The 25830-nt window shown below is 55.1% G+C and overlaps 1 protein-coding gene across 1 annotated transcript in view; it reads left to right on the top strand.

The window, feature by feature from the left end:
- Positions 1–25830, top strand: part of LOC136005885 (hydrocephalus-inducing protein-like) — a 43899-nt gene extending 18069 nt beyond the window's left edge. The window contains exons 8-29 of the mRNA XM_065663776.1: positions 1368–1535; positions 2118–2218; positions 3491–3626; positions 4085–4249; positions 5625–5777; positions 8596–8834; positions 9939–10179; positions 11212–11355; positions 13032–13175; positions 13905–14218; positions 16159–16198; positions 16874–17083; positions 17950–18087; positions 18855–19032; positions 19492–19622; positions 20349–20482; positions 21371–21507; positions 22356–22483; positions 22571–22762; positions 23158–23307; positions 24045–24209; positions 25717–25830. Of these exons, the coding sequence (XP_065519848.1) occupies positions 1368–1535; positions 2118–2218; positions 3491–3626; positions 4085–4249; positions 5625–5777; positions 8596–8834; positions 9939–10179; positions 11212–11355; positions 13032–13175; positions 13905–14218; positions 16159–16198; positions 16874–17083; positions 17950–18087; positions 18855–19032; positions 19492–19622; positions 20349–20482; positions 21371–21507; positions 22356–22483; positions 22571–22762; positions 23158–23307; positions 24045–24209; positions 25717–25830 (3522 nt within the window). The remainder of the gene's footprint in view (positions 1–1367; positions 1536–2117; positions 2219–3490; positions 3627–4084; positions 4250–5624; positions 5778–8595; positions 8835–9938; positions 10180–11211; positions 11356–13031; positions 13176–13904; positions 14219–16158; positions 16199–16873; positions 17084–17949; positions 18088–18854; positions 19033–19491; positions 19623–20348; positions 20483–21370; positions 21508–22355; positions 22484–22570; positions 22763–23157; positions 23308–24044; positions 24210–25716) is intronic.

Below are 25830 nucleotides of genomic sequence, written 5' to 3' on the forward strand. Positions count from 1 at the left end.
TTGTCACTTGTGTTCCTCCATAGCCACCTTCAGCATGTCAAAACCAGGACTGCCAGCTGCTAGGCAGTATTTTGCCATCATGAGATCAAACAGACCCAGACAGAATGGCACAGAGCCAATTGAATGGTTCAAATAGAACGGAGGGAGTAGAAAGTCAGTGTTCTCTGGTGTCCCTCACAGTCAGTCCAGCCCCAATCTGCCAGTCCTCAGCAACAGAATGACTGTGAAAGTCTTTCTTGTCCGCGGCCAACTGGAGAAGGGAGTTGAAGGCAAGTTGTAGGTGCCCTGGGTGAATTTTGCTGTTGTGAGGCAAGGGCACCATTTACCCACCTGACCATTAGCGTGAGAAATCAATTAGTGCTGTGAGGCCAACTCGTTGTCAGCTCCCAGGTAACATGGCCAAGCAGTAGCTCCGCATTGGGCGCCCATGTCTTCAGACATGGGCTCCTCCTTCCCCACCAAAAGCCCAGCTCTGCTGACAGAGCTGGCGGCTGTGCACCCAGAGCTTCTCCACTGAGATGCAGATTCTGGTTCTCCACCTCAGTCTCGCAAAGGACTTCTCACTGAGATGGTCTCAAGTTTAAATGTGAACTCAACCCCCCAGATCAGCTGCGATTGTGTCAGTGGCTTCCATTATGGAAAGCAAGTACCAAAGCTGAAGCCATGTCAGCCTTTGTGGGGTAATGAAAGGCGGTGTGCAGCATGGCCGTTTGTCCCCACTCCTTCGGGAGGGTGAGACACAGGTCCTGCTTGTTCTTGAGCAAGCATCAGGTTTGCCTCCAGTGAAGTGGGCCGTGAGCTGCCACAGGCTCAGTCTCGATTGTCCCAAACCAGGAGATGCACCGAGGTTCCTGTCTGGAGAAACTGCTTCAGAGTGCTCTGCATCATGCTGTGGCTGCCAATTTCATCTTTCCTTTCCTTTCCTGGATCATCTCTTTGATGACAACATACTGCTTTTATCTCTCGAAAACTGTGGGAGTGTTTGTGGAGTTCACAGGGACTTTTCTGGACTGACTTTTGAGAGTAAATGTTCTGGATGCACCGTCACGGTTGAGAAGGAATTGGTGCTGGTCTGGGGGAGGTGAGAGCTCCTCACAGGTAGAGACACTTGTGTCAGAGTGGCATTTCTGTGTGACAAGCGTAAAAGGGACCGTCATTGACGACGACTTCCCCACAGAGCTTCTCAATCAGCTGTAATTGCCATTGAAAGGAGGCAAACTCCAAGCGCAGTTTTATCACCGCAGGATGTGCACCCCAGGAGTCACGGGATAATAAACTCCTGTTGTGTCCTTTTCCCAGGCTTTCCTCGCACCCTGTGCTGCCGCCTCACTAACACTTCCTCGGTGCCCTTCAACTTCAACCTTCGCATTCCTGGGGACGGCTCGGGAGCACCCAGCGTGACCAGTTTTGCTCAGGTGTCAGACAGCACTGGTCCGTCGTGGAGAAAGCGAGCCCCAGGTGCCAAGAAGCCAGCTGAATTTACTATCAGGCCCTGCACAGGGACCATCTGCGCCAAGGGACACTTGGATATCCAGGTACGCGAAGAGTGCAGCCCTGTGTGCTTCAGAGGTGGAGCTGGAGCTTCGGTGGCATTGAGGGGGCTTTAGCACTGCTGGCTCTGAGCATCCTGCGAGTAAGAGTTGGGCACTAGTGTTGGGCTCTACATCTGCCCTGGCAACGCAAAGCGCATTCAGTAATTCAGGTATTGTCCAAAGACTTCTGTTACTGCCAGAGACTGTGCTCTACACATGAACCAGCAGAAGAATTAAAGGCAAACATCACAGAATCCTAGCCTGTTTTGGGTTGGAAGGGACCTTACAGCTCATCCAGTTCCAGCCCCCTGCCATGGGCAGGGACACCTTCCACCAGACGAGGCTGCTCCAAGCCACATCCAAACTGGCCTTGAACACCGCCAGGGATGGGGCAGCCGCAGCTTCTCTGGGCAACCGGTGCCAGGGCCTCAGCCCCCGCACAAGGAAGAACTTCTTCCTGATACCTCATCTTCCTCATATCTACTAAATCCTCCCTTTCCTTGCTGTGGAAGGAGATGTGGAGGGCACTGCATATGGCCGATGGGTTTTGGGAGTGATGAAGTATTTGATGCTCTTGTCTTCCAGGTCACCCTGTGCTCCAACACCGTGAAGAGATACAAGCTGGCCCTGGTGGTTGATGTGGATGGTGTTGGCAGAGAGGTGTTATCACTGCCCGTCAGAGCCAGGTACCAACGCTTCCCTTGCAGCCCCTCTTCTTTCCCTATGCATCTGCCAGAAGCAAGTGGTGCTGCCTTGCGTAGAGCTGGCTGGCTCCAGCTCCAAACGAGGAGCATTGCTCAATGAGCTAGTTCTGCCCAGCTAGACAGGAGAACAGCAGCGCATGGAAAGCAGTCCATGATGAGCAGCACTTGTGCTCAGGCACAGGCACAGCCCAGGGCCTTCTCCTACAGGAAACTGTGATTATATTCCTTATCGGCCTGCTCTGGGGGCTTGAGGTGTAATGTTTCCAAAGGGCCGCCTCTCCTCCTTCCTGCAAGTGTTGGACTTGTGCTGGGTTGTGGCCAGAATCCAGGACTGGTTTGGGCCACAGCAAGCAGCTGCTGCAAGCTGTTGTCTGCCTCAGTTAAGGAGGGGCCGTGCAGACGGGCAAGGGGCTTAGGGCAGGACTGGTGAGGGAAAAGTAAAGGCGAGATCTTGTGACAGACAAAGTAGTCCTTGGTGTGGAAGGTGAGCTCAGGTTTTTGTGCTTCCGTCTGGCTCTGCTGAGCATTGATGTTCTCGGAGTTAAGCTCAAAGTTGTTCTTGCTTCAGCCACATTCAGGCCTGTTGTGCTGCGGTGGGCGTCAGTTCAACGGCAAGAGGGATGCATTTCACCGGTGCTGTTCCCTCTCCCGGGCAGAGTTGTGCAGTCAGTGCCTGGGCTGCAGTTGTGTAGAACAAGTGCAAATGGGAGCAGCTGGCGTGCGGACCCGTGGGGAAAGGAGCAAGGCAGCCACAGGGCCTGGGAGAGGGTTATCGCTCACGGCGCAGGGCAGGTGGTGGCCTGCACCCTGCGTTGCTGGGGTAAAGGGCTGGATTTCAGGCAGGGACACAGCGGTGTTTTCCCTGAGACACTGGAGTCTGGTGTTCCTGGAGCCTTGGCGAGCGCTGCTCCTCGGTGGGAAAGCTCCCTCAGAGCTCACACCTCGCTGGGGCCATTGAGAGGGTCCTTGCGAGCCTCCTGGGGCAAAGGAGGGGCAAAGCTGACCTGGGACTGGGCACCGTGCTCTGCCTGGGCACTGAGCAGCTTTTGTGATGCTGAGACTCAGGGTCTGCCCCTCTTTTGCAAGAGGTTGTTGGGTAAAAAGAAGTTGAAGGCTGTTTCTCACTGTAGGCGTATCAAATGTCTATTTGACGGTGACAAATGGGTCGTGCTCCATTTGGTGCTCATTGAGAAGTAAACAAGTAAGCAACGCTGTGTCAGAATCTAATTCCCTTTTGCTCATCTCTCTGCCTAGATGTGTAATTCCCCCGCTGCGAGTGCTCCACCCGGCTCTGACCTTTGGACGATGCTCTCTCAAAGTCCCTTACCAGCAGATGCTGACCCTTGTGAACGACAGCAACCTTCCAGGCTGCTACTGGGCTCTTCCTCAGGTTTGGCATCGCATCCGCCTCCTGCCTCCAATGTCACCTAGGGGTTTGTTAGGGAAAAAACGGGTTTGGTTAAGATGTTGCTGGTTTGTATTCAACCCTAAAGGTTTGCTGGGAACAGGAAGCTACCTGAATATCAACTCCAGGAAGCAGCTTAAACTCTCCAGGAAGAAGATTATATTCAAGTCTTCGGGATGCTTTCAATGCGGGAGAACTTGTAGGGTTGTGAAAAGCTGCTGCAAGGAGGCTGCCAGCACGGGACGGGGGGTTGTGGAGGCAGCAGCTGTTGGCCCCCCTCAGGATGCTGAACCCATACATGTCTTGCATCTTGAGTTGTGCCTTTCTGCTTTCTCCTAGGCATTTTTAGACACGTGTGTGAGTTGGCGTTGTGGTAGATGTTAAAGAGTTGAAAGTTTCCTCAAAGGTCAGTCTGAAGCCGTGTTTGGTTCTGTCCCTTATAGGAGAACAAGGATGCTGCTGCTGTGTGGTACTCCAGCCCTGAGCCCCGTGGGATTATCCAGCCTCAGAGCTCGGTGGAGATCCCGTTCACACTGGAAGTCCAGGTGATGGGAAAGCAGGACACCGTTGCTCGTGTTGCGGTGTTTGGGAGTAAAGAATCCCCACTGGTGAGTGCTGGGGCAGACGTGTGCCTTTGTGCCTCTCATCTTGGTGGGATGTAGAGCGTACAGGGGTTCTTCCAGGGAAAATGATCTATGGCTGTTGTCTACAAGGAAAGAAGGCATTCGTGGCATAAGCAACACTAATGCCTGGAGAAGACATGGGACTGAGTGACCCTGTGCCCGGTCAATCCATCCTCAAGGCGCTGCGCTCGTGCTCGGCTGCTGCTCGCAGCCCGCAAATGCTGGTCAAAACCTGGCTGGGTGTTGCCTGCACAAATGGGAGTTTCTGGGTGTCATTTCCTCTAGGTCTGCCTTATGGCTTGAGTGCAGCTTCGGGAGCTGGTAGCCACATCCAAGCTGGCCTTGAACAGTGCCACGGATGGGGCAGCCATAGCTCCTCTGGGCAGCCTGTGCCAGCCATAGCTCCTCTTGGCAACCTGTGCCAGAGCCTCACCACCCCTCACAGGGAAGAGCTTCTTCCCAGGATCCCATATTGATCACCACCCCCCACCCCCCCCCGTCAATTTAGAGCCGTCCTTCCCTGTTCTCTCCCCGCAGGCCCTTATCCAAAGCCCCTCTCAAGGTTTCTTGTTGGCCCCTTTAGGCACTGGAAGGTGCTTTAAGGTCTCCCCAGAGCCCTCCCTTCTTCAGGCTCTACAAGCCTGGTTAAGGCTTGGGGTGTTTGGAGCTGGGGAAATCCCGCCGGACTGGATAAATTCTCATTGGTTTTAGTGATGTGAGAAGGGGGTTTAGCAAAAGGATCCACATTCCTCCTCCGCTAGTTTGTGCCCCTTCTGCAGGAACAAACTTTTGGGTCTCAGGCTGTCAGCAGAAAAAAATACTGCTCGAATGATGCAATTAGTAATGAATGTCTTGGTGCAATAAAGAAGTAATACCAGGAATGCACACAAGCACAAATGAGAGGCAACTAACTTGCATGATCTCTGCTGAGAAGAGCTTTGCTTCCAGCCTCTACTGGTTTTCACAGGAGAAGCTTTGGGAAGGTTGAAGAAGTTCCTGTGCAGTGTGGCTGTGCAGCCGCAGCAGTCAGGGAGGGTGGTTTATGGCATGATGGAGCAGTACAAGGAGCAGGCGTAGGCACAGAGTAGCGGAAGGAGAGCTGACAGCATGGAGGAGGTGTGAAAAGCATGCGTGGGAGATGGGGGTTCTGTATCCCCTCATAATGGGATCTTGTGGCTTTCAGATCCGCAGGGACCACTCCAGGTGCCACCTTTGCTCCAGCCTTCCTGTTTCAGCCTCACAACCCTGACAGCTTCAAACAGTCAGAATTCCCTCAGCCTACGAGCCCCCTTAGAGCTGTCCAGTCATTCTAAACCTTCCCTGTTGTTTTTTTCTCTTTCCTGCCTGCCTCCTGGAGCAGGAAATCCATTTATTGAGCACTGGAGAAGGACCAGTTGTCCACGTGCACCCAAGTGAGATAAATTTTGGCAGCATCCAAGTTCTACAAGATGCTTCCCGGACCCTTCACCTCTCCAATCAGTCTGTCATCCCCGCATCCTTCTCGGCAAAGATGGTAAGTGTCGCTGGGGCTGTTTTCCAGAGCAAGTGAGTGGCCCATAGCAGCCTGTGACTGGAGCACTTATTTCTATGCAACATTTCCACGTCACTGAGATGTGTCTGAGAGAGAAAGCCAGATGTTCCATCCGAGTGCAGCAAGAGGAGCCTGGCTCCGGGGGCACTTGTAGCTGGGGCACCCGTCAGTAAAACAGAGTTTGCAGAGATGTTTGAGCAGAAAGGAGTTCATTTCTGCAAGTTCTCCCTTTATTTTGTGGAAGGCGTTTAGCTGTGAGAGTCTTTGTTTTTGGAACTGAGAGGTCTGTCCTCAAGGCGCTTAGGGTGAAGTGGGTTTCACACCTCCTCGGGGGTCAAACCAGCTGGGTTGTTGCCCAGAAGCAGACTTGTAAGGGTTGTGTACCTGCAGAGCCTGTGTGCTCTGTAACATTGTAGAGCATGTGGCTGCAGAAAGAGGCTGTTTAATTCCTGGAGGCGGCAGGGTGGAACAGGCTGCGGAGCAGAAGGAGGTTGTGGGGTCTTCTGACAGGGGCTGATGCAGCCAGGAAGGGCTCGTGTGCTGGGTCTGGGGGGTGCTCCCCACCGGAGGGGCGTCTGTGAGGGGCTTGAGAGGAGGTTTGTTCTTCTGCAGGCTGGGTTGTTGAAGTTCTGGAGCCGCTTCACGCAGGCCTGTGGCTGGGGACTTGGTTGTGTCTGCGCATGAGGCATCCAGCAGGGTGTGAGAGCACAGGCTCAGCCCCCTGGGCAAGGAGGAGGGGGCTGAATTTCCCTCCTGCTGCTTTTCCAGGCGTTTGGGGGTTAAATAGAACCTCAAAGTGGGGGATTCGCAGGCAGCTTGCTTTGTCCGCACCATAAAAATCTGCTTTTGACCTCTGCAAAGAGCAAGCACCCCAGTGCCCTCAGCAGCTGCCTCCTTCAGTGCCCTTTCTTACTTGCTGGTAAGCAAAGCAATTGTTACTCTGCTCGTCAGGGGAAAGCAAACATGTCCTGTTGCGCTGTGCCTATTGGCAACTGAATTACAGAGGGTTAGAAGTCTTCAAGACAGCTGTGCTTCTAGAAGCAAGCTGAGAGCTTTTCCCAAAGGCAAAGCAGGAGCAGTTTGGTTCTTAAATGTTGCGCTTGGCAGCAGCTGGGCAAGCCGTAGCCGTGGCCTGGAGAGCCGCGATGCGCAGAGTGGTGTCCCTGGCCTCCCCAGCCTGGCAGGGAGGGCAGATGCGATCATGGAGGGGTGAGCTGTGGACAGGGAGCACAAATGGAGACAAGCTCTGCCCCTTGATCCCGTAAAACATCCCATTGACGGTGCTCGGGGCAGAGGCTAAACCACAGTGGTCCCCGTGCTTGTGCTGAGGAGATGCTGATGCTGAGGAGGCAGGAGGAGGCCGGTTGTTGGCGGGAGCATGTAGCCAGCCTCAGGCTCTGATCTCCGCCTCCTGCAGGGCTCGGGGTGCTTTTGGGCTGTTTCCTGCCACTGGCTGTTTGTGTGGATAAGGAGCAGCTTTGAAATGAAGAACAGAGGGTCCCCCCCACCGGGAATGCTGAACCACCTGGGACAAGGCTCTGCAGCCAGCTGGTGCAGGACGGGGTTTATTTCCCCTTCATGAGCAGCCCTACGAGGACAGTGACTCAGCCTGACTGAGAATGGGAATGCTGTTGTTAGAGCTACGGGAATGGGAATGCTGTTGTTAGAGCTACGGCTCTCGCTAGAGCTACGGCTTGATCAAGTGCAGCTGCATTTGTAACGTGGAGTTCTGCTTCCTCTGCCACTTGTGCAAGGCCAGAGTGACCAGATCACTTCAGTGACTCATCTGTAAACAGATTCAAGAGAGCTGATTGTGGTGTCTCCTCAGTCATCCCTTGGGGCAGCTATCCGTCCCTTCCTCCCTCTCTCCTTCCCTCCCTCCATCCGTCAGCTGCACACTGGTGTCCATTGTAACCAGATTGTGGAAGCTTTCATTCACGATGGACGTCTGTGCTGGGATAAGATTCTGATTATCGTGGTGAACTTCTGAAGTGGTGGATCCCAGCCCTTACTGGTTACTCAGGAGCTCTGATGCCCAATAGTACAAGAAGCTGCTATAGGGTCAGAAATAGCCACTGTCTTTGTGCATGCAGTGCATGCAGCTACGGCATCATTTTGCGGCGCACTCAAGGATAAGCAAGTAGCAGAGATGTTATCAGAGGTTGGGTATTTGTCTTGAAAGTGGGGGTATTTTGTAGCGTGGCTCCAAGAGGTTTCTTGTCTCTGAGACACAGGCTGGATTGGGGGCAGGCAGAAGCTGACCTAGAAACCCAAGGGAATGTGTCTCGGCAGAGCCTTGTGGCCCTGGCAGGTCTCCTGTTCAGCAATGCACGGTGCTGCCCCTTGGAGCCAGAGCAGATGCTGACTGAAAGAATGAGGAGAGGATGCAAATCGTCCTCCCCTGGCCTGGGCTGTTGGCGTGGGCTGTTGGCCTGGGCGGGCCCAGCAGGGCTGTGCTGGGTCACGCCAGGGAGTTGAAGGTCTGGCTCCGTCGAGACCCCCATCCTCATTCCTCAGGAATAGTTTCTGGGGTACAATTTTCTGGCGGGCTTGTTGCCAAGCTTTGATAAATGAGCTTTGTCAGGGAGCAGACTCTCAGATTCACGTTTGGAGCGGAGCTCTCAGGGCTCCTTTCCAAGCGAGCTGCCCTGTGTCAGCACGAGCCAGAGAAGCTGTACATGAATGTCAGTGGAATCTTCACACCCACTGGCTCGGTGTGAACGTGTTGCCTGGGCAGGCCTTGGCTGGTGGCAGCCAGGTCCGTGGTTTCCGTCCTAAATGAGTGTTGTTTGTCTTCCAGGCTGGTGCAGACTCGTGCTGGACCGTTGGACCCAGTCAGGGAGTGATCCCTGCCAAGGCCGAGGTGTCTCTGGCTGTCACTGCAAACTTGGATGACACGGAGCAATTCAAGGACGAGGTGGTGCTGTTCATTGAGAACAGTCGTGCCTACGTCATCCCCGTCCAGGCTGTTGGCGTTGGCACCACGATTGTCATTGACAAACCCTTTGGCCCGGAGCTCAACCTGGCGCCCTGCTTCAGGTAGGGAATCTCTCAGCTCCCACTTCCCCATGGGCTCAGCAAGGAGGAGTTCTGCTGCAGTCCCTCAAGCTTCTTCAGTGCTCACAGTCCTGGCTCTGCTTCCCTGAAGCCACAGGGCTTCCTTTGGAAACATTTTATGGCCATCTGCAAGTCAGTAGGTACTCTGAAAGCCACCGAGCTGGAGAGCAGTTGCTAAGTTGTTGCTGAATTGTCTTTAGTCATAATCCATTTGTCTCCTCACTTTATCAAACAAAGATTTGGAGGAAGAGAGCAGGTCCTGGAAGCCTCCAGCTGAGAAATGCTGCCTTACAAGTACAGACATGTTTCTCTCTGCAGTGATAGTGCTTGCTTTGCCATTCCGTCTGGAGTAAGATCTCAGAGCAGCAGCAAGCCTGGGCAGTAGCTTGTTAGCAGCTCCTCGACTGAATGAATGGCACTGGTTTATTTCCCCTCTGGCCAGGAGCCCTGGAGGAGCAGCAGAATTTCTTTGCCCTGTGTCATCCCCCAGTTGGCTCCCATTTGGCTCCCATTTACCTCTCCCATTTGGAGAGGTAAAATACGCACCCACGAGCCCTCCACGTACGCAGGGACATCGCAGGGAGGCTGGTGCTTGTCCAGAGTTTCCTGTGCTCAGTGCAGCCACAAGCTGGCTGCACAATGGAGGGGACAGTGTCCGTGTGATTCATGTAGTTGTCTTCTGCCCCCCTTTATGTCTTTGCCCGCGGGCTCAGTTTGGAGCTGTTGCCATTGCTGTCGGCTGCAGAGCCGCCACCAGAGGGTGGTACGTTGGGGGCAATGAGAGTTGGATGCTCCCTACGAGACGCCTCAGAGGCATGAACAACAGCTCCCAAGGGGAAGGTGGAGGGGCAGCGAGGCTGTTCCTCCAGCTACTTGCATGTGGGGCCGGCTCTTTACGAAGCTCTTCCTTGCTGGAAGGGTGCCAGCAGAGCAGCTGCTGGATGGTGACAAACCTAGGGGCAGCCAAGGTCTGGCTTTTGGTGAAGCCGAGTGTGCAGTCAGGTCGTGCCCTCAGGGTGCTGAAGCTGGGTGACCAGTGGCAAATAGCAGCTCCCCTGCCATTTTGTGTCTCTGCTTCTCCTCTAGCCTGGATCCCTGCTGTTACCGCTTCAAGATGACAAACAAAGGACGACGCACCCATCTGCTCTATTGGACCACAGAAGGTGGCACCACACTTAAGCAGCGCAAGCGTCTCCCTCGCATCAGTAAGAGCAAGGGCAAGGTTTCCTCCTGTGGCCCCGTGCTGAAGCTTCAGCCACTGAGGACGGAGCTGATGCCCGGCCAGACAGCGGAGGTGGTGCTGAAAGGCTCCTGCAGCACCCCTCAGGTGAGTTCTGCATCAGGGCATTTCTGCAGCCCCTTGACATTTGCCTGAGCAAATGGGCAAGTGCTTCTGAGAACCTGGTTTCCTGCCATAAGTTACCGTGGCAGCACCAGTTGCTTTCCATGCTCGCCACCATCAGTTGCTGAGGCTTTTTGAGTTCCATGGCTACCATAAAGCCAACTTGGTGGTAGCAAAACATGGCCTGAAGGCACTGTCGCCCCAGGCTCTGTCCAGCATGGCCTTGTACCCTGCCAGGTACAAGGGGTCTTCCACCTTCCCTAGGTCTCGGGAACTTCATACTCTTGAGGCTGGTTAGAAGCCCAAGACCCTGTGGTGCACGTGCAGCACAGGTGATTCTGACGTCTCTAGGCTCTGAGGAGGAGTTGGGTTGTGGTGGTCTATCAGAGGGAAGAGAGAGGAAAAAAGGGAGGAATGTGGGGAAGTGAAACCATGAGGAGGAATCAGGAAAAGTCTTGGATGTAAGAGCATCCAGCTTAAGTAGAGGGTTTTCATGCCAGGTTGAAGACATCTCTTTCCTGGGGAGGTTTGTTTGACAGGCAGGTCTAGGGGGACACAGTACATCCTAGGAAGGCAGGCTGTCTGTTTGGGGTTTTCCCAGGGATCCTTTCCACTAAACTTGCAAGGGAGGATTTGCTGGCATTGATCCTTCTATCCCCTGTTTCCCTTCATACAGTCTGGTTTGTTTTTTTTTCATGAGTTCCTACAGTTTTCGGTAAGCATTTTGTTTGGCAGTGGGACAAAGCAAAGCAATAACCGTTTGGGCAGGGATTGTTCTGACAGCTGTAGGCAGCACAAGACTCCTGAGGGCCTTTTGTGGTGGTTGGGTTGTAACACGAGGGACGCGTGAGTGCAGAACAAAGAGGATGCAGCTTATAAAGAAGAGAGGGCTCCTGAGGAGACCAATGGCTGTAACTTCATGCAGTAATGGGGCGTGTGGGTGGGCGGCTCAAAGATGCAGTGTGTTTTGTGGACACCCTGATAACACCCGCTGGGGGCCGTGTGGCTCGCATGCAGGTGGTGAAGGAGAAGCTGCTGTGTCACGCCATCGTGGGCAAGGAGGGAGTGAAGAATCTGATCGTGCAGGTGGACGTCACGTGCGAGTTCATTGCTCCTGCTCTGCAAATATCCAACAGAGAAATCACTTTCCGGGTGGAGAAGGTGAGTCTCTGCATTGCATCCTGGCACTGACTGGTGTGGCTGGGGTGTGCCTGTGTCCTAAGGAGGAAGTTCTCCAAGTCCACAGAGCTTTGGCTGTTGACTTGAGCCAGGCCCAGCTTTTGTCATGAATGCCGAGATCATTATTTCACCCCTGTGGGGCTAGGGACAGTCTCCGCAGCTCTATTCTGCCCTTCTCGAGGTGCAGACAGAATTGAGCTGCTGAGCCAAGGGCACGGGCTGAGATGTGGGACCCGTGAGAGCAGCGTGGGCTTTGGAAGAGCCACTTGCTGTGCTGGGGCTGCAGGTGGAGAGCAGATCCCTCCTCACCCTCCCTGAGGTGGTGGTGAGAGGAGTGAGGATGCTGCTAGAGATGAGGCTGTTCTCTAAGTTGAGCCAGGTAGAACTGAGATTACAGCTGCTCTGGCGAGGGGGAGCATGCCCCCCTCTAGAGAGACGCCAGTGTCTGTAGTCAGGGTTTTGAGGATCTTCCAAGGTGTGGTGATGTCCGAGCAGCGATCGTGTAGGGAAGCTGAGAAAAGCTGAGATTCCTGTCAACTCCTCAAGCTGATGAGGAAAAACTGGCATCTCTTGCGCCTCTTTGCCTTCCCTGCCGTCGGTATGGGTGCTGCCTCTTTGCCTTTCCCAAGCCTCACCTTCTTCAAAGGACCCACGAGTGCCCTTCAGCTGCAGCGATGAGAGCACCAGTGCAACGTGTGTGCCCTTTAGTGTCTGGATCCCGACTCCTGCATCACCTTTCCCCGTCGCGTGAGGTGTCTGAAAAAGAGCAGATAGCTCATGATTTAGTTTCTGCGGTTTCAGGTCTCTCCTCCACTTCCCAGGCTTCCAGAGAAGCACAAATCCTGTGAGCAGGCGGTTCACATCTAATCAGAAGCTTTTCAGCTCCCCCTGATGTCTGCCTGTGGTCTGCTTGATGCCACATGCTCCCATGTGTTGCGTGCTGCGACACTGCAGGAGTTGGATGCCAATGCATCCACAATTAGTTTCCCAAAGACTGTCTAGTTTAGATAAACCATGCAGGAAGCGCGGAGCAATGCATGGACAGGAGGAAAAGGCTTAGGCTGAGCTTAGCTTTGAGGCTGCAACATCTTGTCAGTGGAGCAGGGGCAGCAGGTTGCGGCCAGACTGTTGAGGTTTGGAGCTGTCTGCATGTGCCCGTGAATGTTCAAAGCTGACCTCGGGCTGCTGCAGGCTGTCCGCTGCAGGCCATATCCTGCTTGCTTGCCTCCTCTGAGCAGCATCACTGCCTTGCGGGCCTGGCAGAGCTGATAGGGTGGTAAGAAACTACTGTATGGGAGTGGAAATGGCCTTGTGCCTTGTGCCTGTGTGTGCTCTCTGGGCAGGAGAGGACACACAACTGGAGCCAGAGTGGGTTCACTTTCTGTTTTGGATCTTGCTGAAGCAGCTGCCTCCTCTGGGGGGCTGCTCCCTCATCTGTATGCGAGACTGTTTCCCTGTCCCCTGGGGAAGGCTGTGGGTTCTAAACGCGAAAGCGTCTGCTAGAGTTGGAGGACAAACTTTGCAGAGGGGTAGAAACCAATCAAAAGAGTAAATAGAGATGGATGCACTTTTGGGGTTGGAAAATTTGAAATGCGTCTGAAGGGGAGGAGGTCCATGGCCACTTCAAGGTCATTTTTTCTTGTCTCCTGTTTCTGTAGCACCCCGGTGATGTCCTGGCTGTGATGTACAAGCCTCTCTCTGTAAAGAACATGTGCTCCCTGCCCCTCAGCGTGGTCCTTGCCTTAGAGCAGCCCTTCTCCATCTGCACTGCGGACCAGCAGCCTCTCCCTGCAGATGCTCAGGTGAGCAGCCCCGGACTTTCTTGCTGCTGGGCTTTGAAGAGGGATGAACGTGGTGGTGTGTCTCTGTTGGGAGGTCCTCCACGATGGAAGTGTGTTCTGTAGAGTCTGCAGTAAAGTGGCCCAAGCTAAATCAGATGTGAAACGAGCTGCTGAAGGAAACAGAATGCCATCTGAATCGGGAAGAGACCTCCTGGCTTGAAGACAGGGGGAGGAGGGAGCAGGCACCCAGCTGTGGGCAAGCTGTAGGAAAGGTGTCTGCTGGAAGGCATGCCAGCTCTCCAGCAGCCATCCTCAGATAAGCTGGGGAACAGCTTGCTGTCTTTGAGGGCAGCCCTGCCTTTGGGAAGGCTGAGGTAGGCTTCTCCAGCTGCTGTCTGGCTCCTGCCCTGGTGTGTGCGGAAGGTGCTGGGCATGGGCTCTGCAGTGCACGTGTTGTCAGAGGTGCAGCCACCGCTGTGCTGCAGGCTAAAGGAGTTCCTCCAGAGGGCGAAGGCCTGGGTGCCAGAGTGCTGCTTTGGTTGTGTTTAGCAGGTGGCTTCTGCGGCTCCAGAATTCAGGAGACCAACGTGGATTTCCTCTTGTATTGGTGCAGAGCACAGAACCGTGAGCCTCAGGCAGCTTCAGAAAAAAGTGCGGTGCTTGGTCAGACAGCGTGAAGAAAATGAAGGATGAAGCCAGAAGCCCGTGTTGGGGTCACACGTTGAACATTTTCTCTTCATCTCCTTGCAGCCCATGAAGCTGAGGACAGGGGAGGAACTTCAACTCTGCATCGGATTTAACCCTGCTTATGAGGAGGATTTGCTTATCCGGGCAGCGGAGAAGGCTCTGAAGATCAAGTTCCTGGAGCATCCTCACGAAGAGCAGGTCACCGTCCGGGGAGAAGTCTACTTCCCGAATCTCCAGATCCAGACCACGGCCGTGGACTTTGGCTGCATCTTGAATGACAGCAAGGATGTGCGTTACATGGAGATGACCAACTGCAGCCCACTGGTTGTCCAGTACCACTGGGCATTCCTGAAGGACAGCCAGGTGAACCCAGTGAGGTATGCGCACCTCTCCCTCTCCTGGAAGCTCTTCTTCCTGATGTCCTGTTTGTGGTTTGCAAAGCCCGAGGCCATTTGCCTGATCTGCCAAATTGTTTTCAACCTTCCCTTGAGGAAATCACACCTCTGAGTTGTGCTCAGCCAAGGTGCTCAGGGAACAGGTGATCTCCGCCGGTTTGATGCTGGGAAGGAGACAGCATTCTCCAGCCAGGCTGGGACTGTAGGACACTACTGACCCTTTTCACATAGCCATAAGCTGGAGTCCTGCTTTATCTCTGCAGCTGCAAAGCCATGCTTCGGCACTTGGAGAAGCGGATGTAGAAGGTGTCCTTCCCTGCTAAGCCCATCTGTTGTCATTTTGTACTAAGATCCTACCCAGGCACTGCCATCAGAGTGACACACTGCTGTCGCAGTCCCTTGCTCTGCTTTGCTGTAGGCCTGTATGGGTTCCTGGGGGCAGGAGGGCTGATGTAGAAAGCTGCTTTCTCAGATCTTCGTGGCCTGAGGCAAACAGCCCCTTGAAGTGAGTGTTCATCTCTTGAACTGCACGTCACATTCACAGAAGAGCTATGTAGAGTTTTAGTGAGGAATGGCAGGTTCTGCTGTGACTTTAGGTCCAGCTGTAGATGCTGGAGGGAGCCCTTGTATGGACATCCCTGGGAAGGAGGACCATGCAGTGGTGGTCTATGGTTTCCAAGGCCAAGAGCAAACTTGTAGTGGTGCTGAAGCACATCTAGAAGCACATTCCTAGTGTTCCTTCTGCTGCGGCTTCTCTGCATAGCACAAAAGTCTGCTCTGGGCAGTTTGAAGGACGGTAGCAAATGGTTTTCCGTAATGCCCTAGGAAACGCAGCAAAGTTCACCACGTGGCACTGAAGCGCTGTTATTACAAACAAGGGAAACGATCAAGAAGCAGCTGTGTGAAGGGAATTGGGATCTGACTCGGAGGAGGTGACCTCTTGGGAACTGGAGATGAGCTGTGGCTATTAGGAGGGCTTGGGGGAGACGACCAGGGCACTGGGGCACTCCGGGGCGCTCAGCAGACACCATGGGATGCTGTGTGCCAGAGCTGGAAATGAAGATGGTCTCCAAGGTGTTACCACCAAACACTCAAAGTGTTCATTAGGAGCCTGCAGAAGGGCAGCGTGTCAGATGTTATTTCTGGTCCACACTAAGCACTGTTGGTATTCTAAATCATCAGCTCTAACTCAGTCTGACATGGAGGGAATCAAGCATCAGGTCTCATGAAGGGGAGATCAAAGACTGGAACTTTCCCTACCTGGGACCTTGCTGGAGCTGGTCATCAGAGACTCCCAGGATCAGTCGCGCACGTTTATTTTGGTCAGGAGAGAAAAATGCTGTTTCTCTGCCTCAGCAAGACTTTGTGTGTTTACATTTTTTTCTTTCTAATTGTCCAGCCCGTTCTTTCCTCCTTGCTCTTTGGTCATTGCTGCTACCTGGGGCAGAGTGATCATATGAGCAACACAATCCAACTGTTGCTGTGTGGCTGGACATAGGCAGTGTAGACCAACGTGTGCCCTTTCTCTGACTTCTGAGGCACGAATCTCTCGTGGTTACTCTTGTTGTAGACCCACGTGGTTAGAGACAGACTAACCCTAAGCCTCAGCCCTTGGACCTCTGAGAGCTCAAAGCTGAGCTAAGCCTTTGCACCAAGGTGTTTTCTCCAGTGACGGAATGGATCTTCAGAATCACGCAGCAGGAGATAGCAGATCTGGAGGCAAGCAGTTGCCAGCTGCCTGCAGCGCTGCTATAGCAGTGTCATTGCCAGGCGTTGACCTGCTCCATCCCAGTTTTGGAGCTCATTGCTGAGCTCACACCACTGATGCCCCCACAGGGGCCCCATCCTGCCGAGGAGCTGCTGTGCAGACTTCCCTCCCTCCCACTGCAAGGTCCCTGAGCAAAGGTCTGTTCTTTTTCCAGGTTCATGGAGACAGAGCCCCTCGCCTTGGGTGTGGAGGAGGTAAGTGGGAATCTGTCTCACTTCCACATTTCCAGTGTAGCAAGCAGTTACGTACTCCCACTCCCACTGGTGTCCTGGGTGCTGCTTCCAGAGTGGCCTCATGTCATAACAAGCGCATCGCTGGTCATTGGAGAGGCCACATGGGAGGTGTTATAGGGCTGGTCAAGAACATTCCTTGTGCAGCAGCTATGGAGGACTTTATCCATCTTGGTCCTCATCAAGTGGTGGGTAGGAAATTCCTGCAGCAGTTGCTGCAGCATCTGGAGAGAGCAGGATGTGAATCAGAGACAGGGAAAAGCATGAGGAGTGCGAGGAGCTGGGCTGGATCCTGCCCCTGGCTCCACAGGCTCTCAGCTCCCAGTCTCGTGTTCTTCTGAGGGCAGGAAAAGGTGTTTTTGAAGGCAAGTTCTGCAGCAGAGAGAATTTCTTGCTGCCAGGAGACACCACAAATGAATGTAGTGTATTAGCTACTGCATTAATTGGGACTGTGGGAGAAGGTTTTCCCCATGGTCTCTCCGTTGGTGAGTGGAACGGCTGCAGTGTGAGATGAGGATGATGTTGCCTGTGTTTGAGGAAGAGGCCCCTGCAGCCACGTCTGTCCTTTGGCCCAAGCTGAGGCTGCTCTCCTGCATCAGTCCCGTGCTCCATGTGTGGATCTCTCCTCCCTGCCTGCAGGTTTTCGATATCCTGCCGCTGCACGGTGAGCTGCAGCCGGGCCAGAGCCAGCGCGTCTCCTTCTCCTTCTTCGGCCACGCCAACACCGTCAGCCAGGTCACGGCGCTGTGCAGGGTGGAGGGAGGCCCGAGCTACGAGGTGGCTCTGCGTGGGGAGGCCTCGCGCATCAGCTACCTCCTGGACACCACCGAGATCGACTGCGGGCTGCAGGTACCGCACACTGCTTTTGTCAGTGCTCCTTGCCTCCAAGCATGACCGGTGGGCTGCTGCCCACCCGGGTCCAGGGCTCTCCCCCCTTCCCAGCTGCTTCGCTGGCTCTATGGCTTGGAAGTCCAACGTTTGGGGGATACCTCCAAGCTGGCGTTTAATGGCCATCTCCACCCCAGCCCAGCCCAAAGCTGGGAATCCCTCCTCTAACTAACGCTGCCTCCTGGGGCAGGCAGGATCCCAGTGGTGATCTGCAGAGGGATGTGTCCCTGAGACATCCATCCGCTGATCTGCTCCTAAAGCCCAAATGAGGTGCTCTCTTTTAATGCTCCTGATTCATCAACCAAGGAGGCAGCTGACCTGGGCTTCCAGTCAACGTAGCCGGATAGAATGTCCCCGAATAACCCTCACTGTACTTCTCTCCGGTTACAACCCCCACAGCTGTTTCCAGCTGTTGGCCCTGTGTGCGTTGCCCTCTCTCCCTCCCTTTTGGCTTGTGTTGTGCCCACAAATACTTGTGTGCAGGTGCCTTTTCTCCTGAAATGCCCCAATGCCTCCTCCTGTGTTTCAGCTCGCAGTTGGGTGACACCTTCAAGTGCAGAGAGCTTGTGTCCCCTACTTGCTTTATTACTGATCTTTCCATGGTTGCTATTGCACCTCTGCCACAAATAGCTGTTCCTGTGTAGGGCCCAAGGGTACCCTGTGGCCGCGGGCTGCCCAGGCTAACCCAGAGAGCCCAGTGCCCATCTCTCCTGTGCGCTCCCTGCTTCTGGGCTGTGTTCCTTTGCTTTCAACCCGATGGAAGAGGAATGAAATTCTTGGCAGCAGACGTGTGCCTGTAACTTCCTGCTCTTCTGTCCTCTGCTCAGGTGTTTAACAAAGTCACGGAAGCAGCGCTGACCCTGCAAAACAGCGGGAAGCTGGGATTTGCCTTTGCGGTGCTGAGCCCCGGCACAGGCACTGCAGCCAGCCCTCTGCCTGGCGTGCCCCTGGTCGTGCCCAGCAGGGTGAGTAGCACAAGGGCTTCACCCGGCCTGTGTCAGGCTGCCCAGGAGAGCGCTTTGGGGGAAAACAGGGGGAATGAACACACAAGCCCCGTCCAAAACCAGCCAGGAGAGACAGGGCTGTGAGCGACTGTTGCAGAGGCAGAGGAGGTCCATCGAGCAGAATCCTAACGGAGCCCCTGATTGTCCTTGGGCGCCGCTGGCTCTGCTGTCCTACAGCAAGCACCAGTGGGAGGCACGAGTGCTCCGGGAGCTCTTTGGAGCTGAGTGCTGAGCTCTCTGGTTGTGCCATCACTGGAGCATCACTCCATCGCAGCTTGTCATCCTGCCTGGGTGTCTTAGAGCTGGAGCAGAGTTCCTGTCTTGGTGCCCTTTTGCGATGGGAAGAGGAAGCCAAAGGGCCAAGTGGCTTCCACCTTCCTCAGTGCCTGTCCGTCTGAGGGGTGACATGCTGATGTCCTCTCCTGCAAGCTGCTGCCAGGAGCTGCTGGCCCTGCTGGAAGCAGAGGCCCTTCTCCGTTCTTCCAGAGCAGCTGGTGAAAGAGCTTTGGTTTGTTGTGCCTGGCTCTGGCTAGCAGAGGGTAAACCCTGTGAGCAGAAGAGCAGTGAGACTCAGGCGTTTGGATACAGGAAAGCTGGAGGTGGTGATGTCTGATGTTTCCTTATGTATGAGAACCTGTCTTGTGTTCTCAGCGCGTCTGTCATGTGAGCCATCCCTCCACAGAATCCTCTTTGGTACACTGCGTCCCTCCCTCTTGTGTGCCCTGCAGGGTTACGTTGAACCTGGCAAGCAGCAAGTGCTGAAAGTGTATTACCTGCCAGGAGTGCCTGGAGTCTTCTGCAGGGCTTTCCAGATCCAACTGGGTCACCTGGAGCCAGAAAAAATCTCCCTGAAAGGAGAAGGGACCTTTCCCAGGATCCACTTGGACCTGCCCAGGAACATCAAAGGTGAGCACTGCCTGTCTGCTCGGCTTTCCCCCATGCCATATGCCCACAGGGCAGCTCACAGGCACCTCCAGCAGGCCTGGAGGTTTCAGGGCTGTCAGACAAGGTCAGCCCTCTGGTTGCTTCTTTAGCCTCTGGCAGACGAGCCCATGTGGGCTTTGCCGCAGGAACCATCGTGCACAGCTTGCCAAGAGGTCTGGGAAGATGATGGCTGGGCAGAAAAGCTTGGGAAAGCTGTAATAGAGGCTGGCAGGGATTTTGACAGGGGTTGGGTTTGCATCACGCTGTGGGGCTGAGATGCTCCTGTGTGGCGAGAAAGACGGGTGGGGGTGAGAAGCAGCAGGATCTCCTTTCCCTACATTGCTGGAGCAGTTTGTGTCTGGGTGTCGGGGGAATGGGGCTTCCCGTCTTCCGTGGGATTTGTGCTGCCCCACTGCTATGGGTGGTGTCCTGTGCTTTCAGGCAACGCCAAATATGAGAAGATCCTCCTAAAGGCCAAAGAAAAGCTGGACAAAGGCAGCCAGAGAGAAGAGGCCATTGCTCTGGGGGAGGCTGTGGCAGCCGAGCCCCGCGTGGACGACTCGGGCACCGTGGTGAGTAGAGCTGCTGCCCTGTCCCGCACGTGCCACCCTCCTGCGAGACACTGGAGCCCCTGTGCCCCACGGCAGCTGCCCAGGGCCCTGCCGGCACTGGGCACCTCCCTGCACACCCCTGGCCACGGAGTGTGTCAGCTCAGTGTGCCCCTTGGGCTGCCCACCTCTGGGAGTTGTCCCTCGTGGTGATGCGCCAGCTCCTGACTGCCCCAGGGAGATGCTGAAAGCTGTGCTCGGGCAGTTGGGTTTCTGGTGCTCTGAAGGACACACAGGGTGGTGCTGGGGGGTTTGTTGCTCACCGGCCAAGCTCTGCCAGGTTTACAAAGCGTAAAGCAGCAGCCTGAATGCAGCCTGAGGCTGTGCTGTGTTCTGTATCTCCAGGAGGCTCCAGCTCTCTCATGGTCCCCTTTCCAGGAGAGCTTTTGTCCAGGCTGCTTTGGCACTGACTGGAGGCAGGGATATACTTGGAGCTTTGGAAGGTTTCTGGCTTGTTTGTGTGTCTGTCCAGATCAGCTTTGATAACTGGGCAGGCAGAGACACTGGAGTTCATTTCTGTGGGGATATGATCCTGCCTGAGAGAGCAGGAAGTGTCACAGACACCGATCAGTGAGACAGACTGACTCCGTCGCCCCTCTCAACAAGAGCAGGGTGGGATCCTCCACCCGAGACAAGCTTGTGCCTTGGGAAGGACCTTGGCTAACCAGCCCCTGTCTTTCCTTTCCTCAGTGGGATGCTCAGCTGCAGATGCAGATGGAGGAGATGCTGGTTGAGGAACATGCCCTGGAGCAGCAGAAAGCTCTCGCCTCCCGTCCCCCGGAGGACACTGCCTTTCACCAGCGTGTACATCGGAGGCTTCTCAAGTTAGTAGGGACTCCTGTAGCCTGTCTCCAGGGGCCGCGAGGGTAACAGCCAGCAGTGCAGCCCTGCCCCTGAGAGCTCCTTGTGTCTCAGAGTTGGGAATAGCTGAAGACTTCCGAAAGGGCCTGATGCTGAGAGCTACGCCGTGCTCCCTGTGGGCAGCTCGGTGTCCTCACTTGCACAGTGCTACCCTGAGCTCTGGAGGTGCTCCACTCCCCACAGTTGCTGGGTTCTGTTCTCAGAGCTGAGGGGGTGCAGACCAGCAAGCCCTTGCAGACAGCACAGGCACCACCCCTGCTGACCAGCTGTGAAAGGGGCATCTCCAAGCTGGAGTCTTTGTGCCGAGAAGCAGACCCCACTAAGCAGGAAGAGCAGGGAATGGTCCAGATCCCTTATGTGCTTTTCCAAGTGGGATTGCCTGCAAAAAGACCTTCACAGCAATCTTGTAGTGTTGGTTACTGCACACGATACTCTCAAGCGCTGCTTTGGGGACAGATCTGGCTGCAGAGCAGTGGAGGTATCCTCTGCAAGGAAATCCTGTGAGAAGGTCCTGAAGCAGTTTCAGGCTTGGGCCGGACACCAGCTTAGCAGTTTCATTGAGACCCGTGGAGACGCAGTGGACTTCTCTGCAATGGCTTTTCACAGCATAGGAACTGTGTCCAGTACCCGCTTTAAACTGACTCGAAGATCCCGTTGGTGGCTGATAAATCCTAGGCCCTGCACTCCCCATGACTTAGCCAAGTCTTATTACTGGGTGCTCAGGTCAGGCCTTGGGTTTCCTGGGCTTGGCTTGAGTTTTCACAGCAGTGGATACAGAATTATCCACTCCATTTGCTTCTCCACCCCACGCCATGCTGGGCTTTACAGAGTGTCCTTCCTCCTCCTTTCAGAGCTGAGCTGCCCGAATACGTCCTGGACCTTGGCTATGTCGTTCCCGGTGACATCCACACACACATGGTGAAGCTCACCAACACCGGGCACTTCCCTGCATCTTTCAAGGCCGATGGATATGTCCTGTATAACACAGGTAACCAGTGGTAAAGAGGCTTCACGGGGGCTTGAAGGGGCTGTCTCTGCCACATCAGCTGGAGCCATTGGGCATGGGGAGATTTGAGTACTTCCTTGGGCAGCTTTTTCCTCCTTAGTACCCCTCTGGCCGGTGCCCTGTTCAAGAGCCTGAATTCTGTCAAGCAGTGCCCAGAGACCTGGTCTGCCTGTGGCTGCCCTAAAAAGTCATTGCAGGGGCCAGATGGGCTGATCAGCATGATCGCCTCTCAGCATCTTCTGCTCTTGGCTCCCGTGAGCACCATCGGAGTTTCTTTGTGCACTCTGAGGGTTTATGTTGCAGCCAGATGGACCCTCTGTGGTTCGGAAGTGCTTTGTTCAGAGTTCCTAGTGCCAGAGCACTTCTGCTCAGCCTTATTGAACGGCCTGTGGGATCCTGTGCCGTATCGAAACAGGCTTCGCAAAGAGGCCTTGGGGTAAGGCTGCAGCTCCGTCACACGGGGACTGCTGTCTGTGACGGGTGGCCAGGCGTCTCTTCTAAGCCGCTGTCCAGGGAACACCACAGCATTTGGTATCTTAGTTGGAAATTGTCCTTTGGAGAGGTGTATGCGTCCTTCCCTGAGATGCCAGCTGAAGGAATTGCTGGAGCTCCTCAACCAATGTGGTTCGTTTTTACCCTGCAACCCCTGGATTCTGGCTGTGAAAATCCTTTTGCTTTGGGCAGTGACAAGGGGAGCAGAGCAGCTTCTCTGGAGATGGAAAGGGGTCTTTCACAGAGCTGCCAGCCAGGACACCCCTGTGGCCTTGCCGTGCTCCTGAGCCATTTCCTGTTGCTTGTGTATCTCAGCTGCTTGATTTTCCTGTGTTCAGGCTTCAGCGTGTGCCTGGACCTTGTGAAGCGCCTGCCCTGCTGTGAGACCAAGACATTTGAAGTGTGCTTCGACCCACAAAGTGCCAACGTGCCCCTGGGAAAGGTGGATGTGCTCCTGCCCATCAAGGTAGGCCAGCTTGTGGGGCAGGCAGCAGGTTGGGCACAGCAGCGAGTGTCAGCCGGGCTCTCAACTGGATGCTCTGTCCTTCTCTAGGTCAGAGGAGGCCCCACGTTCCAGGTCCGCCTGCGTGCCATTGTGGCTGAGCCGTCCCTCTGCCTCTCGAGGGACAGGCTGGAGTTCTCCTCTGTCCAGTGTGGGCAGTGGCAGGAAGAAACCATCCAGCTCCACAACACGTCCCAGGTCCCCTGTAAATGGTCCATGAGCATGAATGAGGCTGTTAAGGAGGTAAAGCACAGACAACGTGTAACACACAACTTCTCGGTTGGGTTTTCTTTGCCTCTCTTGGCTTTCCCACCCCTCTGGCTGCCTGAGCACTTGGGCTGCAGCTCGCTTGAGGAAGCTTTTGAGGGTACAGAGCAAGGCTGGTTCACCTGGGCGTGCTCACTAGCTGACGCTTCACTTCTCTGCCATCTTCACCCATTCCTCCCCCTCCGAGGACACTGCCTCCCCATCTGCCTGCCCTGCCAACATGTTTGCCCTCCAGTTCTAGGCAGGGGTGGCCACGTCTGGGTGGGATGAAGGTGCTCCCTGCACCGTGCCAGCATCTCGGAGCACTGCAGGAACCGAGGGTCTGTCCTCGCAGACCAAGGAGACCTCACGCGACTGGTTTCTGTGCGCAGGTGGACAAACATCTGCCAGCGAGCGAGCATGACAAGCTGCGGGAGGAGATGAGGCCCGCGCCCTGTGGCTTTGAGGTGCTGCCCTCAGCTGGAACCCTCGCTCCAGGACAGCAGTGCCATGTCCAAGTCCGTTTTTCACCCACGGAAGAGGTGAGTTTGGTGGGTGTCACCCCCAGGAGGACTGTCAAAGCAGTGTGGTAAGGGGAGGCCAGCACAGGGAGCGGGGAATGAGCTCTGCCTCCGCGTGGAGCTTTCTGCCAGCCCTGTGCCCACCGTTCCTCAGTTTCCCTTGCACGGTCCCACGCAGTTTGGGAGTCAGCTTAAATGGTGGAGCATTCCCAAAGACAGTTTGCATGTGGCCACCGTGACTTGGAAACTGGCAGCGTGTGACAGGATGGACCCAAGTGCTTCCATGGCTGGGGACAGTCACAGGGATCTTTCAATTGCTCGTGGAGATTTCAGCGTCTCGTGTCTGGCTTTGACCAGAGCCAAGCACTGAGCAGAGAAGACGATCCTTATTTCTGTCCAGTGAGAGCTCAGCTGCCTCTTTCACACAGCTGATGTTTGCCCGGTGCTGCAGCGCCAGGACTGTGTCTGAGAAAGCAGACTTTTCTCACGTGCGTTGCGCTCCCCCACGACTAGGTGAAAACCTCTGATAGGCTGTTTTAGATCCATCTGGTAGCCAACTGACCACTTACACTCCCCAGCAGGACTCACCGCAGTTACTCAGAGCCATGCAGATGCTGTAGCCCCTGCTCTAAGTAACTGCCTGGTTTGGGTTCAGCTTAGAGGTGCTGAGAAGACCCCTGACCCTGGGGCGATTGTTGCCTTGGAGGCGCTGTCACCTGGGGCTTCACGGAGGAGCTTTCTGTGCTGCTTCTTTGCAGAAGTGCTACCGGGGCGAGCTGCAGATCCAGATTTGCCAGAGCAGCCAACGCCTGCGGGTGCCGGTCTTGGGATGTGGTCTGGAGCCACGGCTGGAGTTGAGCCCCGCAGAGCTCGAGCTGGGACCGCTGCTGCCACAGAGCCATGGGGAAGAGGGGACAGTGGTGGTGAAGAACCCCTGTGGGGTTTACTCACTGGAGTTTGACCAGCAGCACCTTGCTGAGGAGCAGGTGAGGGGGAAGGTCTGTGCACGCTCCTGGAGATTCCCAGCGCTCCAGCATTCCCAGGCTTGTGCCAGGGAGACGGGGGCAGCGCGCAGGGCAAAGCCCGGTGGCATTCCAGGGTTAGCCGGCTCTGCTGGCAGGCTGTGGAGGGACTTGGATAATCCCTGCCACTGGGGGGAAAGAATATGGGAGGGGATGGCTCGTCTGGGGAGTCTGTTCACGTGGTGAAGGTCCAGAAACTCATGCTGTCTGTGGTTTCTCTTCCCTCTGTGCGCAGCTCCTACGGACACCTAAAGACGACAACAGCCACAACAGCTTGTTGCTGCCTCCGTGTGCCCCGGCTGAGAAGCTGACTGTTGAGGCCCAAGGAAGGGGCATAGAAATGAAGGTGAGATGAAACCTAAATGCTAAAAGTGCAGGTGGCAACCAGCATGGTTTTCTCATTTCCTCATCTCTTCCCCAGCCTAGCATGGTTTGTGTTTCTGCCACGAGAGTGGCAGAAAACCTCTTCTCCTTCTTTCCTTTGGCTTGATATCAATCCCTCCTGCCTCAGGTTGACGTTGTGCATCCACCAGGAAAGGTGGTGAAGCTAGGAAACATCTGCATTGGGCAGACGGTGAAGAAGATCGTCACCATAGCCAACAAGAGTGCAGGCCCTCTCGCCTTTAAGCTCAGAGTCACATCCACCGTGCCAGAGTTGCAGGAAGCTGGGGTAAGTGCCATTCCTTCTCTGCAGAGCACTTTAGCGTGCCTGCAGGGAGCGATGAGCTGCTGTGGGTGGGAGGTAGTAGCTAATGACAGCTGTGGGCTGCCCTGGCTGCCTGTGCCTGCCCCGTCCTCCCTGCTGGCACTGCTCTGCCAGCAGATGCTTGCAGTGTGAATGCTTCAGCTGAGCTGGGTGCCAGGACTCCCCGAGAGCCACAAGTGAGAAGGCGGCACAATTCCTCTAACCTGTTTTAGACGCATAGGTCAGGATGCAGCCACATATTTTAGATCTGGAAAGGCGAGGGAGGTGAATCTTGAAAGAGGGAGGGTTACAGCTCTGTTGGAACTTCCATGAAAGCTTTAGAAGGCAGAGGTGACCTCACCGTGACCAGGTGGACACATGGCAGAAAACACCTTTGGTATTACCTAGGAATGCCTACGAGGGAATGAGTGGGACTGGGTCAGTGTTGGTGCGGACAGAAGAGGAATTGGAAGCCTCTTCCCTGAGTCTGGTGAGGGAGGCTCCGCAGCTGGCTTGCCAGATGAAATAGTCTCCACTCATCTCTTCGGATAGGTTCTGTGCTTGAAGCCCAGCAAGGAGCTAAAGCTGAAGGCCAGAGGAGACACCTGCAAAGTGGAGGTGACCTTCTCCCCGAAGCGCCGCATGCAGCCGTTCAGCGGGGAAGTGCTGCTGGAGTGCCGCGGGCTGGTGCGCTCCCTCTTTGCGGTGCGGGGCTCCTGCCAGGGCAGCCTCGTGAGCTTGGACCAGGACCAGCTCAGCTTTGGAGCCGTGGTACGGCAGAGCTACACGTGCCGGCGCGTCGTCATGCGGAACGCGGGCGACGCAGGAGTCAGGTAA

This window comes from Lathamus discolor, chromosome Z (genome assembly GCF_037157495.1).
Source record: "Lathamus discolor isolate bLatDis1 chromosome Z, bLatDis1.hap1, whole genome shotgun sequence".
In the NCBI taxonomy this organism is placed as follows: Eukaryota; Metazoa; Chordata; class Aves; order Psittaciformes; family Psittacidae; genus Lathamus; species Lathamus discolor.